The sequence below is a fragment of the Mus caroli genome, chromosome 13, assembly GCF_900094665.2.
Source record: "Mus caroli chromosome 13, CAROLI_EIJ_v1.1, whole genome shotgun sequence".
In the NCBI taxonomy this organism is placed as follows: Eukaryota; Metazoa; Chordata; class Mammalia; order Rodentia; family Muridae; genus Mus; species Mus caroli.
This window is the reverse complement of record NC_034582.1, coordinates 98,495,846-98,512,522: the sequence shown is the minus strand read 5'-3', so window position 1 is coordinate 98,512,522 and position 16,677 is coordinate 98,495,846. Positions and strand designations below refer to the sequence as shown.

Sequence of the window (16,677 nt, the reverse complement as noted above, 5' to 3'; positions counted from 1 at the left end):
GGGAGGGAGGGAGGGAGGGAGGGAGGGAGGGGAAGAATAGACAATAAAATGTTCTAAAACTCCCAAATATGCAGATAATTGGAATTGAATACACAATGTAATAAGAGGGGATGGAATAGCTACTTTAGGTAGAATAGCCAAAGTTCTCTGAGGACAGACATATCATTGAATCAGACCTGAAAGGAAACAACTTCACCACAAACACAAAAGAGTTCCAACCAAGAAGCTTGTCCTATTTAAAGAATATACACAAAGCCAGATTCTATAACCCCAATGGTTGTCTAAAAACATCCACTACCCTATTTGTGTCTATCTACACCATATGATTGAACTTCATATGTTAAGGCACTGTATGGTTCAGCTCTGACACCCATTATGGTAAAGTTGTTGTTAGTTATATTGGAAGTGCATCTTGCATGCTGCTCTGCCCTGATTTAAAGGTGGGAGAGAGAGCAAACCCTCATCCGTACGCATGTGTTTTCCATTGTTTCCTCTCCTGTGTTCGGGGAAAACCTGGGTCTTCTGCTTCCTCACACAGCTACATGGGGCCAGCATGAGAGATGCTATTCTGGGGTTCCTGATGGCACCATATTTACACAATGGAGACAGAAAAGGATAGTGAGCATTGAAGCAGGAGATAATGCCTCATCGCATCCAGATTCTAGGGCAGTAAAAGAGCCCCATGTTTAGTACCATCTTTACCTTCTGCCACGTGCTTTGTGGTACAATGAATATCTACTTATCATCATCTAGAAAAGCCTTGAAATTATTTTTAACATAGATAAGCAACTTACAGAATGAATATAACCAATCTACACGCTCAAGTGCATACTTTCTAAAGCAAGAAAGGTTGCAGGTAGGTTGCTTAGCAAACACCCTGTGTTTCTTCTTTAGTTCTCTGCACAGTGCAGAGTCAGGAAAGCTGGGAGCCACTCCGAATAGGCAGCTGTGCCTCTGATGTAGGCTGTATCCATTTTGTTCTTCCTACTCAGTCAGAACAAAGGCTGTCCTGAAAGCCTCTTTTGTAAGGACTGTCCCGACAGATGATGTGTCAGTGCACACAAGGCATAGGAAACATGCCTCTTCCATCAAGGAAATGACAGGGCAGGGATACAACATGAGCTCCAGAAAGAATGGTTTGTTTAGATTCCTGCCCAGAAGTACCCACATGGGTAATATTGACTTGCTGGTCCCTGGAGGCTGTATTAAGGACCTATGAGGAAACCCAGTCAGTGACAGTATGCCCTTTGATTGTTACTGGGTGGCTGAAGGAAAAAGAAAAAGCAAGAATGGAAAAGAAAGGATGGGGGAAGGGGTAATATATAAAAATACATATATTTTCATATAAGGACTTTAGTACTTAGAAAAGAGAAGAAAAGAGATCTCTAGGGTAGGTGTGACCAAAAGAGTCCCACACAGTCTTCTGCCAATGCCTAGAACTTGTGAGGCTGGAGGATCTGTGGTTCTCCTAAGGTGCCTATTACCTGATGTGGCCTTCTTCCTCCTGGGAGACTAACCATTTCTAATGAATGTGAGAATATCCAGCCGTCTTTTCCATGCTTGGTTTCTCTTGATTTCCCCTCAAAAATCTCTCTTACATATAAACAGGCTAAAAATACAGGTGAATTCCCAAGGATCTGAAAGCAAAAGGCTTTGCAAGACCCCTAAGGAAAGTGACCAAAAGTGTTGTGCTCTAGTTCTAAATAGTGATGCAGCAATCTGAGCATGGTTTCAAGGCACTCTGCAGGCTCTCTCTCATCTTCATTCCCACCCCCTCCCCCAAGCAAATATTTGTTCACTGAGGCCTGAAATTGATTTTCAGGAGACAGGACTTTTCATTTCATAATAGGAAATGATTTTGGATGCACAGTCGCTCTCTTAGGCAAAGCAAAATATGGTTTTGAAGTCGCCATTTGGATGCATGCTGATTCCTTACTAAGAGCAGGATGAAGAGCCCAACCAGGTATTATGTAACAAGTCTCCCATCCCAAGACCGGGCCAACAAAGGAGGGAAGCTGTGGGGTGAAGACCTCCAATGGGTTACTGACTTGGTGTGTAGGGCACTATCTTTTCTGCTAAGTCCTTCATGTAGCTCAAAAGAACATCTACAAACTGACCCTTCTCTAGTCTCACAGACCACCAGCAATACCCTATACTTGCCCCTGTACCCAACTCTAGCACACACAAAGTATCTTAAATCACTTTGTGGCACTTCAATAGACATCTCCTTTTCTGCGTATCCTGCCTAGTATAATATAGTCCATTCTACCCAGCTCCACATTTATCCCTTCCCCCTGGCCCATCCCTGAACTTTATTGGGGATCATAATTTAGATGTGGTTTCCTGCCGAAATCTGCTGCTGACATCCTAAGCCTGTACCCCAAGCATGCCCATGGTGCCACAGATGGCATCTACATAAAGGTTGTCACTTATCACCTGTTTCCTTATCTGTTGTTCTTTGGAGACTTTGTTGGTCTTGAGCATCTTCCCAACATCTAGCATAGAACCTAGAGCAAAGATTCAAGAAATGCTTATCGAATAAGTAGATGAGTTTCTTGCATTCTCTATCTTATGTCAACAGAAAGGGGATTTAATTAGAGAGGAAAACGTAACAGAAATGTTGGCCTAAACTTATGAATATTTCCCTTCATAGTTACAAAAGAAATTTTTTCATCAAAATCACAGAAAAATATATTAGGAAAATAATAAATCCATATTAGTTTGTCAGGGTGGAATAACTGCTTTATGAAGTAATGCCATATCTCAATAGATGAGAACAATAAGTTCATTCATTTGTGGCATAGTCCAATGATGTCAGAATTAGGGTAGAACATCCATCCAGCTTCAGAAAGCATGGGAATTCTATAGGAGGATGTTCAGGAAGGAGTCTGAAGAATTCAATGTCCATAAGTGTCACATGGCCCTTTCCAATGTAGGTGAAAAAGAAGAGGCTGGAAAACACAGAACATCTCCCATAACTCTAAAAGAACAGACAAGGTGTACCTAAGCAGACCCAAAATGCTAAATAACCTCTCCAAAATGACAAGCAATCAGAGTGAATTTAGTAGAAATTAAAAAAAAAAAAAAAAAAAAAGGAAATTTTTAAAAAAAAAAAAAAAAAAAAAAAAAAAAGAGGAAACGGAGGTAGAAAAAAAAAAAAAGGCCAGGAAACAACAAAAATAATTCAAAGGATAGAGAAATTCTTTAAAAAGAAAGAAAGAAGTCAGATCCGGAAACACTTTAAACCCAGGCAACAAATTCAAACCATAGGGAGGGTTTCTACAATTGTTGGAGTTAGTATTTGAAACTGCACTTCGACTTGGGCTACCACCAGCTCCCAGCAGAAGCTACACCAGCTTCCATCTTGGGAAGCAAAGCAGAACAGAGTATGAAAAAAATGCATGCGAAGCTTGCACAAAGATAGCCATGAAACAAAGAGAAAGTGAGCTCGGGATTACAGTCAGCATCCAGTAAAGCTTCTTAGCTTGTCTCTGCAAAGCAGGGATTTCACGCAGGAAGCACAGCCGGAGTCACACCTGATAGTGAGCCCAGCAAGTGTAACCTTGGGCCTAGGAATTCGTGTGCCCATGAGAAGGATTGCAAAGGCATATTATATTGTCCAACCACAGACCCTACCCGTTCTCCATGATTGCTAGGACACTGCTGGTAGAAGTGGCAGAGAGGCTCAAGGAAGGACCAAGTTTCCAAGAAAAACCAACATTGCTAAAGGAAGACACCAAATGTAACAAATAACCAACATTGGAAGAAGAGCTGTCATGATGATCAAAGTTTAAAATTTGTATAAATTTAGGAATACTAAAACAGTAATTATCTGTACCAAGTTGGTATCAGCATGAGGTAGGAGCTCTTATTGAACCTGGACCTTAGTGATTGGACTAATGTCGATAACCTGCTTGCCCCTGGCAACTCCCATCTCCATCTCCCCAGGACCAGGATTACAGCACCACACTCACCCAGCTTAACGTGGGTTCTGGAGTGATCCAAACTCCAGTCCTCACACTTGAATGGCAACTACTTTACCCCCTGAGCCCTAGACCCAGGAATATTTTATTTAAAACTATTGTGCTATCTCAATTAATTGCCTGATAGGTTAGAGAAACAAAGAGAAAGGGGTGACTGTAACACGAGAAGTCACTGCTCGCCATCTTAGCCGTATTAACATTGTGAGCAGTGGATCAAACGACAGATGCATTTTCCAGTGTGATAAATCAAAGACCCAGTATCAATTGTGCAATATTCTCACTGAAAATGCTTACTATGCACCTAGACATAGGGGAATCATCAGATCCAGATAAAAAAGAAAGGCATTCTATAAAACAATTCCTGTGAACCTGATTCAAAAATATTCATGAGATATAAACAACAACAACAGTGTTACAGTAGCTAAAAGAAATGCCTCAGCCAGGCAGTGGTGGCGCACGCCTTTAATCCCAGCACTTGGGAGGCAGAGGCAGGAGGATTTCTGAGTTGGAGGCCAGCCTGGTCTACAGAGTGACTTCCAGGACAGCCAGGACTATACAGAGAAACCCTGTCTCAGAAAAAAAAAAAAAAAATGCCTGGAAACATGAAAGTGAATGCTGTATAGAGTCTCTAAATTAGGTTTCTCAATTTAAAAATACGGCTAAGGAGGATGTTGTTGGAACCATTGAATAAGTGTGAATACAGACTAGATATTAAACAATAATATTATATATATCCGGTTGTATTAACTTGTGTTCAACCAAAGTTTTAGAATTATTTGGTATGATCATTGTTTGGAGGTAATATAATAAAACAACTTTATTCTTTCTTCCTGTCTATGTTTGTACATTTGGTGTGTGTCTGTTATATGCATGTATGCATACACAGGTGTAGTGTGTATGCCTGTCTATTCAGCGACTGGTAAAGGATATTGAGTGCCTTCCTATGTCACTGGGTGCCTTATTCCCCTGACATACTCTCTCTCACTGAGCCCAAGCTCACTGTTTAGGGTAGGCTAGCAGGGCAGGGAGCTTCCTGGATCTGTCTACCTGTTCTTCCCAGCTCTGGGGCTATACAGGCATGATCAGCATGTTACCTTCTGAGTCACTGTCCATCTGTAACATGCAGAATTCATTAGGGAATACACACTCAAGTGTTGTGACCAAGTATTAGTGAAGCCTGAAACTTACATTTAAATGGTTCGTCACAAATATAAGTAAAATTCATATAAAATCTTGGATGCCCTCTTAGAGGTAGTTTTGTTTTGTTTTCAAAATAAAGGGTAAATTCCAATCAAGTGTCAAGAAAAGATAACACAAGAAAGAATTCATGCAGAGACATATTTAGAAGACATCTTAGGATTCAAAAGTTTAAAGATTATACCCTACAACTTTTCAGAGATCCTTAAATAGAACGTGCACAAAAGCCATCAGTAGCTACAAATAGAAGCTGAGAGAACAATGCCATAGCATTCTCAGAGAAACTTCGTTTGAACATAGATCTCTGTGTGTAGCCAGTAAGACTTCAGCGTGAGCATGGTAGGAGAGGGGTGGGGAAGGATGCATATTTTGAGACACATAAAGGCTAAGGACCATTGTTCCACAGATCTCTGAAGTAGTCCATCAAAGGCACATTCTCTAAGTCTTCGTGTTATCTGCAAAGTTTAAAAAGTAGAGGGCTTTTCCCAGTAGTGCCCCTTGGCCCTCTCCCAAATCATCCAGGTCAAGTCCACGGATGAATTCTGCCCAGAGGTGGGTGACAACTGTACTTGTACCTGAAGGCAAATGCAAATGGCTTTAAGAGGCCATTGCCCTCTTGACTGTGACATGATAACCTGCTAAATTGTGTGCTTAATTAATTTCCACCCAACTGCATACCATAAAATTGGAAAACAAGTCCTCAGACAAGCTACATCCCCTAGGAATGACATGCACAAGGCACACTACCAATGATCACAACTTCCCATCAGGCTACTTGTGATTACAGTCAGGCTCACTTCTCCAGGGTCCCTTGCTGCTGTGCTCTGAGGAAGGGGACACAGTTCCCACTTCATGGTGTGTCCAATTCTTCTTATATTGCTGACGTAGGGGACAAAAGACAAAGAGAGAATGTTACCAGTTCCTCCGGACAGTGAGGATTTTCCCATGAGTAGCCAGTCCTTTCACAAGTTTGTGCGTTTGTTTCTTTGTCATCAACATAGTTAAGACTTAGCTAAGCATAATGAACAAAGCTTCTGTGTCATAAATGCTCAATGATAGGCACCAGTTTCAATTTCTCTAGAATTATGTCTACATACTAAAAATCAAGTTAAGTAAAAGAGTATAAGACACAAGAGATACCTCTTCTCCAAACTGCAGGATGTTAAGCAACAGCTTTGCAGTTCTTTGTACAGTTTTTACTATTGTCTGCTGCTGGCTCATGCCTGTGATCTTAGCACTTAGTAAACTGAGATAGGAGGATTGCCATGAGTTCGTTCGAGGCCAGCCTGGGATATATACTGGCCATATAACCAGGATTATATAACAAGATCTTATCTAAGGAAAATGGAAGGAAGAGGAGGAAAAGAGAGAGGAGATCAGAAGGACAGCAAGGAGGTTCTCTGTTTTTTTTTCTTACACAAACACATTTATGCACACACACACACATACACCCCCATGCAAATACACAGGTACATGCACATATACACAAAGACATATGTACACACACACACATGCACATATACACACAGTATCAAGCCTAGTATTTGGAACTTAGCTGATACTCAAGAAATATTTGTATGGGAACATGACTGAAGGAGCAAACAAACAAATAGCAATGCTGAAGGAGGTGAAAGCCTGGTTCTCTGACCTTGTGGGTCATTTCCACTGTAATATTCCTCTGTGGCTATAAATATTTTCAAGGTAAAATAGGGGATTATGACAGAGTATGTACCTAGTCCAAGGACTGTGTCGAATTTCATGTCACCTTATGGTTAAGCCAATGTTTAGTGTTGTTAGGGGGTTTATTTATTTGAGACCAGTCACACAAGTATAAGTGTTAGTTAAGGCTAGGCAGGGCTTTGTTGTGAACAACCTCTCAGGATGAGGCCTTTCACATGGCCTTTCAGCTGATAAGTCTTTGTCACACCAACACTTGACTGCTGCATCACAGGCTGGATTTTCTTCACAGAGACTGCCGTGTTAAGGGAGATTGGAGAACCAAAGAAATGGAAGGCAGGTCCCTGCCTGAGAAAGTCAGTGTCCAAGATCAGAGAGAACAGCAGGAGGTTCCCACTCTCCCTGCTGAGTGTCACCTGCTTCTGACCCTGACACTCACTCCTGGCTCTGAAAGCAAAACCCAGCTTATGTTCACAGGCTAAATCCCTGTTCCCAAGAGGGTGATCTAAGTCACTCACGCCAGGTTACAAAGCGACTCTTCATCAAAGGTAGGGACCTTAACTTTGTTTTGACCTTTAGGTGGTATCGACCTCAACTATCATTCCAGAATGTTGTGGGAGCATACTATATACACATAGGCACACACGGGCATGCACTCAGACACACCCATACACCCACATACATGCATATACACACAGACACAGGCACATACACACAGACAAATGCACACACACATACACATGCACATAACACATGCGCACACATGCATACACACATGTAGACACACACAAAGAAACATGCACACTTACACACACACACACAGTTGCTTCATACCACAGAGAGACATTGGGCTTAGTGAGACATTTGACTCAGAGCATACCAGTCTTTAGAATGACATCCTGAGTAGAGAAATTGCATTGCTGATTTTTTTTATCCATTCTCCTTAAGGAAAAGAAGCTAGTGGGGGAGCGAAGAATTTGGACAGCAAAATTGAGGAGAATGCTGAAACACCTGCCCTGGAGGACTCCTTGTCATCCCCTCTCGAGAGCCAGCAGCAGTGCTGGCAGGTCGCCACAGATATTGAAAACACTGAAAGGTTAGTGGGAGGTTTCCTAAGTGGATGCTGACCTTCCTCTGGTCCATGTTCTTGGGGTTCTCTATTTCATGTTCAGGAGAAACGGGGCTCTTTGTCGTGCGACAGAGCAGGTATCCTGGCAGGAACTTGGAGTCTACCTAATCTGCAGAGGAAAACCTGGGGAGAGAGCAAAGCGTTAGTCAGGTCTCTCTCACTATGACAAATTAATGAATACCTTGCTAAATATTTTGACCAGTTCACAGATTTTCACAGTTCCTGGTCTTCCTCTCCTGAAATATAGTCAGAATGAGTTCATGCATTGACCTCCACAGCTTACTGCTAGAGGGACTTCCTTCAGGACAGAAAAACAAAAATCTACAATGGTTCTATTTTGTTGGGGAAAAGAAAGCACTAATACTACAAGAACAAGGACCCATCCCATCAACATGGGAAAACACTAACTCTACGGAGCTAAAAGATGAGGCCCATATGTAGCCTCTGCACTGACGCCTGCACCCTTTGCTAGGAATGTCCTCAGAGCTGGCACAAAGCAGCTGAATGAACCTGGGGTAATTCTACTCTCGGTTTTCTCTGTGTATGGGGTTGAGTCACTGACATGATAATGAACATTTTATTTTTTTATTTTTAGAAATGGAAAACACAGTAGCATTTAAAGCTATCGTGGCTCGACTTTCGGGTTGTAAAATAATTCTAAAGCTAATTACCAAATGCCCGTGTTTATAGGAAGCTGGAGTCCCCGAGGTAATTGTATGCTATTAATATGGCTTGCATACGCTTTGATACCCAATCATTCAAACAAATAAAATGTTTGCCTCCATTTTATAGAAGTATGAACACATGATGAAAGAGTTATGTGTCTTAATTTCTAAAATAAAAGGCTCTTGGTCCTGCTCCTGGGGAAGAGGAGTCCACCTGTCAGAATTTCCGGGTTGGGACAGAAGCCATCTGCAAAACAGATAGCCGTTAGACCCACACCTCATGCTTTAAGAAACCAATCAAACATGGCAGTAAGTATGGAGTAGGATATCCTGCCGTGTTGGCAAAGTTGCTACCCAGATATTAGTCAAAGGAAAGAGGCAAGCCCGGGGGAAGCTGGCAGCAAGAAAGGCAGGCAGGCAGGCAGGAGCTGCTGTCATATTCCGGTTCTCTCTGCCCAGTACTCTGTGCGCCTTAAACTGGGTTGGCATTTAACTCCTTGGTGGAGCTCTTTTAAAGACACTGGTGGTTGACCATTCCAGAAGCCAACCCAATCAGATTCTCTTCTTGGATACAAGGGAAGCACAGGTGATCGTTCCATGCAAGATGACGACGGAACTTTGTTCCAGTGGTACGTGCTTAGTTCTTCCCCTCCCGTCCAACTTGGCTGGAGAGCTTACATGGAAGCGTTACGGAGAGTGGCCATGCCTCCCTGTGCCACCTCTTCCTTCTGCTTCATCTGCATGCCATGGCTGTGACACGCCATCAGCCTCACACCGTTGGACCCCATTCTGAATGTTCCAAGGGTCCTTCTACCCACTCGTTAGGCTGCCCTCCTTTCCTTTTCCAGTCAGCAGGGCCTGAGACTTGAACTTCCTTTGGTATCTTAACCTTGAGAGAGGGTTGGCTTGGGTCTGTGGCCTCTCCCAACAGTGCTCCTCCAGTGCTTCGCAGCGGATCACTGTTGCTTCATGAAACAGCCCGGAAATTTCAAATCTGAGATTATGTGGTGGTCCTTTCCTCAACTTAAAACAAGAGCAGTAGATATAAAACCTTTGATTTGGGAATTTTTCCATTTTTTTTTTTTTTTTTTTGAGATAGAGACTCACTAAATTGCTCGGGCTGGCCTTGACTCCCTCTGTAGCCCAGATTCTCCTGCCTGTCCTTCATAAGTAGCTGTAAGCAGTCTTGTCTAACCAACTTTACTTCAATATTAGAATTTTCTTTGCCCACAAGCATTTTTTAAGGAAATGTATTTATCTATCTATTCATTTATGTGCTCTCAATTGTGTTTGTGTGTGTGCGTGTGTGTGCGCACAAGTATGTGCTACAGTGCACTTGTGCATGCCAAAGGACAAATTTGGGAAGTCTATTTTCTTCTTCTAGCATGTGGGTCCTGGAAGTTGACTTCAAGTCGATGACCCCCCAGTGGCCTCTCTTCCAGCATCTCTACTATGAAGAGGTCGTCTCTGGAGATCTCTGAATGTGTCCCCTGTCAATCCTGGTGGGACAAGCCCATCTCAGCACTCAGGAGGCTGAAGTAGGGAAGGCAAAAACTCAAAGCCATCCTCTGAAACCTGTTCTCAAAGAAACAAGGGCTATAAGTGTAGTCCACGGATGGAGAACTTCCCTGGTATTCACGAGGCCCTAGTTTTCATGCCTAGAACCAAACAACAACAGCAGCAATAACAACAACAACAAGAGAGCTGTAACAATGTATTGCTCTGCTATCATTCAGTTCAGCTCATGGCAGACACCAAGGACTCTGCACTCGAGCACAGCCATCTGACCATAGCCCCAGTGATACATCCCAAATCCTGACTTTCCCCAGGAGCCCACTGTTCTAGTTGTGTGTCCTTGGCCTCTCCCTGTAGATCCATAGTACTGTCCTCATTATAAAGGCTCTCCACTGAATTCAGCCAGGTCGGACTACAAGCAGAGATGCTGAGGGCTGGAGCCAAATCCTATCTGCTATTATTCCTTACTGTAAAAGCAAAGTAAATTCAGTATGTGTCTATTAGAAACGAGAACTGGTAAAATTCCCTGTGGAATCTCACCTTTCATTCGTCATATAGGTGAAGCTTGAGGCTTCATTTGAAAAATGTACAGCTAATTTTTCTTTCTGTCAACTTTGCAGAGACATGCGAGAAATGAAAAACCTTCTTAGCAAACTCAGGGAAACGATGCCTTTACCACTGAAAAATCAAGGTGAGTCCTGGGATTTCTCTTGGAGGCAGAGCATGGTGAACTTGGAGGTTGCTTCTCAGAAAGGCAGTGCAAGGGTTTCCCACATTACAGCAAGCCTTCTTAGAGAGAGTGGGTGAGGCTGTCGCCTTGGTGAGTGAGCCTCCTATGATAGAGACAGAGAGATACATTCACCTGAAAGAGGACGCCCACATCCCTGCCAGACCTGTCATGTGCTGTGGAAAGAGCCAAACCAGGGATGCCTCTAAAGAGGACCAAGAACGTGGCTTTCACCTGCACAAGGTTTATAGCCTAGGAGAAATATCCCTCCATTTACATACTTAATTATATAAAAAGAGTAATAGAATTAATTTATATTGGGGACACATGGTATGTCACTGTCCTGAGTATTTCACATGTATCAGCTATGTTGGCTTATATAATTACTATTTGTTTGTTTGTTTCTCCCATACTAGGGGTCAAAGCTAGGGCCTTACATGTTAGGCCAGCAGTCTATAACTGAGTTAAATTTCCAGTCTCCTATTAAAATCTAATAATGATTTAGGGAGATTTTATTAAAGTTTTCCTAATTTACAGAGAACTGAGATGCAGAGGTTAGTTTTTCCAAAGTCATGCAGATTATAGTAAAATGGCTGTGCTATGGAGTTGAACTCAGGTAGTCCATCTCTGGAAGATGCAAAAGAATCCAACCTGACACAGACCGGTAAAGAAATATTCACAAGAATGAGGAATGATCCTGATTTTGTTAACTATTGGATGCTCTGCATCTGGAGCCTGGGACACAGTTAGAATACCACCTGGCACAAGCAATAAATGTTTGTTAAATCTTTGCAGGACTCTAGGACTGAAGATGTGCACACAAGTGAATAGTAAGTGCTTTACATTAAGCAGAGTTAGCTAGAGCAGCCATGAGTGAAGCATTAGCTTCAGAAAGTGGTACCTAGAGGATGGGAAAGGCTCTTTAGAAGCAAGGGAAAAAACCCTCCTGTCTCCAGCGAAGAAAGCCTGTGCGGGAGGGAGGGCAGTGTACTGTCTGCCTGGGAGCGAGGGAAGCTGAGTGAAGAGGAGGGAGGAGGAGGAGGAGTTGGCAGCAGAACTGAAGTGCCTCTTGGCTCAGAGCATATCAGCAGAAGGTAGAGAGGTGGAGGCAGGCGAGAGCACCAGACAAAGGCTGAGACACTGCATCAGCTTGCGCTGTGCTGGAGGCCTGGGTCAGAGTATGAGGCAGGGGGGGAGGCAGGGCAGGTAATCCCAGGCAATCTTGTAGAATCTGCTCACAGAGGCCAAACCCTCCCCCAACCAGTCAGTGTGCTTCGGAGTCCGGGAGGAAAGTAGATGTATGGTAATTGAAGAGTTCTCTGACTACACATACAAAGCTGCTGCTGCTGCTGCTGCTGCTGCTGCTGCTGCTCCTGCTGCTGCTGCTAGAAGCACCTGTGGGTTTAGAATGAAGGGCTTCAATTAAAGCTAGGCTTGAGGTCAGAGTCTGGCTCTGCCATTGTCCAACGAAGTGACCCCGGGCAAGTAGTTTGACTTCCGGAAATTTTGGAGAGTGGGGAGACCATGGTGGCTTGAGGATTAGAGAGGCACTACACACCACATCAACCTTACAAAGAGCAAATCAACTGGAAACCGACTTCTAGGAGATGTTTGTTGAGTAGGATGTGGGAGAGATGAAATAGTTTTGGAAGGAACCCAGGACCACTCTGCCGATGTGTTTGGAAACTGATGTCGTTTAGTAGCTGGCCCACACAGACTTGTTCAGGACTCCAAAGCAGCAGCAAGTAGGACTCGTCCTGCAAAGATCATGCATGTGTCATATTGGTGTCCAATCGGTCTTGAAGTCAGAGGTCAGAGACTAGGCCTCTGGGACTTTAAATTTGGAGCACACATTAGGATCCACAGGTTCCGCGGTCTCCCCTATGGACACTACCCTGCCCTCTTACTGAAGCACACATTCAGCCTCCCAGGAAGGTACCTTCCCAGGGTGCCCAGTCTGAATTTTCCGTGAACCCACCTTAAAACTCCCTTCCACATCTAGTGCCAGTCCATGCTGCCATGGTGGGACTGTGTGTTGACAGGGAAGTCAAAATTTCGTTTTAATTAGGGAATTTTCAAAATCACGGGAAGTATAATAGAAATATTTTTGTATTTCATAAATGAAAACTTATTGGAACCTTTCAGTGGATTTGTAAAATAAAAGAACAACAAGTGGTGGTACTTTCAGTAAAAACATAAAAGGGAAGAAATCACCCAAGTAAATCATCCGAAGTCTTAAATCACAAATCTATCTGGGAAATAAAAGTACAATGATTTATTCCGAAGGTGGTTCAGTCACATTCTAATACTAAAAAGAATAGCTGAAGTGAAGGGCTTTTGGAAATCCAGGCGCCTCATTTTGTGGAGAGATGCAGACCCTTAGCAAGGTGGTATCCACTCACAGAGTGTTGTCCCTGTGCCAGCAATGGGCAGAGAGCAGTGAGAACCCAAGGAAGGGGGCAGACAGGCCCTGAGGGAAGGATGAACCCTCTCCAGGGACAGTCTTTGACAGACACATATGGCAGTGCCATTCAATTCCTTTTAGAAATCATCCAGATTCTTCCCTCTGACTGCGTAGACTGAGAGGCCCATAGAGCCTCCCCACAGCAGGAGTCTGTGTGTTACGCAGGTCTTATTCTGTGTGTTATGCAGGTCTGACTTAAGGTGTGTAGGGGATGGGGTGATGCATCGAAAGTTTATTCTGGTTCTTTCACATAGACCCTTGTTCTCAAAAGCTGATTCTAACCGGTTGAAACCATTATAGAAAGCCATCTGTCTCTTTTCTGGCTTATTTCCTTTCTGTTTTTATTCTATTTGCATGTGTGTTGGAAACAGCAAAGGAGAGAAAGATGTCACTCATGGTCCTGGCTTCTTGTGCTTGGCCTGCTGACCATGGGAAAACCCTGCCAGCTCAGACTCTCTTCTTCTCCAGGCTCCATTTCAGTTCTTCATTTGGAACTGGTCCAGGGTTCATTTCAACACTGGATTACATCTCTCCCACTCGCCACTCAGCAAACGTTCACTTGAAGTTGATTTTTAGTAAGAAAGAAAACAGAGTGGCCAAGGGTGGGGATTTAGATATCAAAAAAAAAAGTGCCTATGTTTGGGACATTGTCTTCTCTGTCAGTGCCCTTCCAGCCTGAGCTTGGAGATGCTGGTACCCAGGTGAGTAAGCAAGCGGCCCTTGTTCTGTGGTCCCCCCATTGTGGGCCGCAAGCTATGTCCAACTCTCCTGGCTCCAGGCCTGCTGTCCTTTCTCCTGCTCCAGTGCCCCTCCTGTCCTCCATTCTGGGTCATTGACAGTGCTGCAGGGAGCTTCATTAATTATGATCAGCTTGCTGTGTCAAATGGATTACAAATGGAGCCACCTGTGGGGAGCCCACAAGGTTACCAACAAAGGCTCAAAGGAGACTGGAAAGTGAAGGACAAGCCTCTTCTAAATCCATGCTGTTATAAAACAAAACAAATCAACAGAAATAGATTAAGCCTGAAAGACAGTCTCACCTTTGCTGCAATTCTGACTTAATGAGGTCTGTGGGATGTATTGGTATCTTTGCTCATTCGTGGAATCCAGGAGTTGATAGCATGCCTTAGAATCCATAGGCACTAAATCTGCTCTAGAATGCAATTCAGTTAGGAGGCAAGAGCTATATTCCAGATGAGACATGCTTCAGATATTATGTAATGCCAAGGAACTGAGAAGGAAGATATGACAGGTCAGACATGATTCATAAGGGAGAAAGCAGAATCAAGGATGAATCTGGGTTCAGTCCTGACTAGAGGAATAAATAATGGTATCAGTCAGTAAGTTGAGAGAAGAGAGCAAGAGGCTTCAAGGTAGAACATGGCTATGGTTTTAGACATGGAGAATCCTGGGGTTAACATTCAATAGTTAGTAGCATTGGGGGAAGACATGATCCAAGAAATCTGGAAATAAATCTGAGTATGGTCAGAGCAGTGGTCGTAGGAGCTCTACACACAGCAGAGACTGCCCCTGGGAAACTTGCCAAAAGACTGCTCTGGAATGCAAAACTGTAAGGCTTGAAGCGAAAGAAGACCAGTTCACAAAGGGATCCCAAGAGAAAAACCAAAAGAGCATTGCACAAAAATGAACCAAGATGTCTGCAAGGGAGGAACGCTTGGTTATGTAGCATGATTGAGCTGGGTAACGCTGCACAATCCAAAAGACTGGGCAGAAAAGCAATCACTGGTAGTGATGGTAAAAGAGGCTGACTTGGCCTTTGGGACAGGAAAGCCTGGCTGAGGAGGGTTATTCAGTGAGTCAGACATAGAGAGCTGGGACAGCAAGGATAAATATATGAAGATTTTCATAAATGGTTGCTTTTAGCAATGGTAGGAAGATAGATGGAATTAGAGGCAACTAATCTACCCAGGCAATTGTTGATAGAACGGATGGGGGTCAGAGGCATGGAGGAGTCAGAGAATGCATAGAAATAAGTAGCTGACACTAATCAGAGGGAGATTGCCAGTCAACCAGGGAGGGAAGGCTGCGGGGAAAGGGAAACATATGTAAAGGCAAAGAAGTGAGAGATGGTGGGCCTAGGTAGGCAATTTTAAGTAGTTTTTGTTGGTACTGTCTGCTCCCTCATAAACCTTTCAGTCCACCCTGACTGGACTGTTTATTTGAGCCTGACCTAGCCTACCATTGGTGCCTCTTTGTCTAGATTCATACTACCCTCTTCATTCAGAATGCCTCCCTCTTCAACAAACACTCAAGTTCTTCTCATTCCTTGTGGCCAAAAATGGTCACCCATGAATATTCCATGAATGACGTCCTTTCAATGTTAGTGACATCTCTGCCCCTCTCCTTTGGGAATTCTCATAGCACTGTATTTGGCTCTTTCTCATGCTTTTGTAAATGCAGTCTCACAGCTATGAGAAAAGTTCCTTTAGGTCAGAGGTCATGTTTCTTTTAAACCCCAGCACAGGATGTATTAGTTCCTTACCTCAAGGCTGCACCAAAAGTGCCTCACCAAAACAACTGAAGGAAGGAAGCCTTTAGGTTGGCTTACAGTTCCAGGACCTCAAGTCTATCACGGCAGATAAGTATAACAGTAGGGAAGGCATGAGGGAAGGGAGGCCCATGTACAGAGAGCCAGGGCACATTTAGGTGACTTTGAAGCCTCAGCAGGTGCTGGTCAAATTGTTTCCATAGACAAGAGAGCATGGGTATGATGCTCACCTCTCTCACTCAGTCCAGGACCTCATGAAGGACTGATGTCTGCCTTTAGGGTAGATCTCCCACTGGAACTAACCCCATTTACAAAGCCCCTCACAAGCACAGCCAGAGATTTTTTTTCTTCATGATTCTACAGCCCACCATGTTGACAGTCAAATTAAGAGCCTTGCACTCAGTAGGTCCTCTGTTCATTTGGTAGTGGTCCTCAAAGTCTGCCTTTATGACTTGCAACACCAGTACCTTTAGGAATATTGAAGATATGATGCTCCTCTGGCTACACACCAGACCTACTGGTAGAGAAACTGGGGGATGAGAGACACTGAAATTAATAGAGTTTTGAGAAAGTGGGAAAAAGCCTCGAAGATATGGGCACAGAGGAAAAATTCCTAAACAGAACAGCAATGGTTTGTGCTGTAAGATCAAGAATTGACAAATGGGACCTCATAAAATTGCAAAGCTTCTGTAAGGCAAAAAACACTGTCAATAAGACAAAAAGGCCACCAACAGATTGGGAAAGGATTTTTACCAATCCTAAATCTGATAGAGGACTAATATCCAATATATACAAAGAGCTCAAGAAGCTG

General features: G+C 43.5%; 1 protein-coding gene across 2 annotated transcripts in view; it reads left to right on the top strand.

The window, feature by feature from the left end:
• Rgs7bp (regulator of G protein signaling 7 binding protein) overlaps positions 1-16,677 on the top strand; it is a 105,052-nt gene that overhangs the window by 75,952 nt on the left and 12,423 nt on the right. For both annotated transcript variants that reach the window (XM_021180916.2, XM_029468534.1), the window contains exons 4-5: positions 7,806-7,953; positions 10,787-10,857. In XM_021180916.2, coding sequence (XP_021036575.1) covers positions 7,806-7,953; positions 10,787-10,857 — 219 coding nt within the window. The remainder of the gene's footprint in view (positions 1-7,805; positions 7,954-10,786; positions 10,858-16,677) is intronic.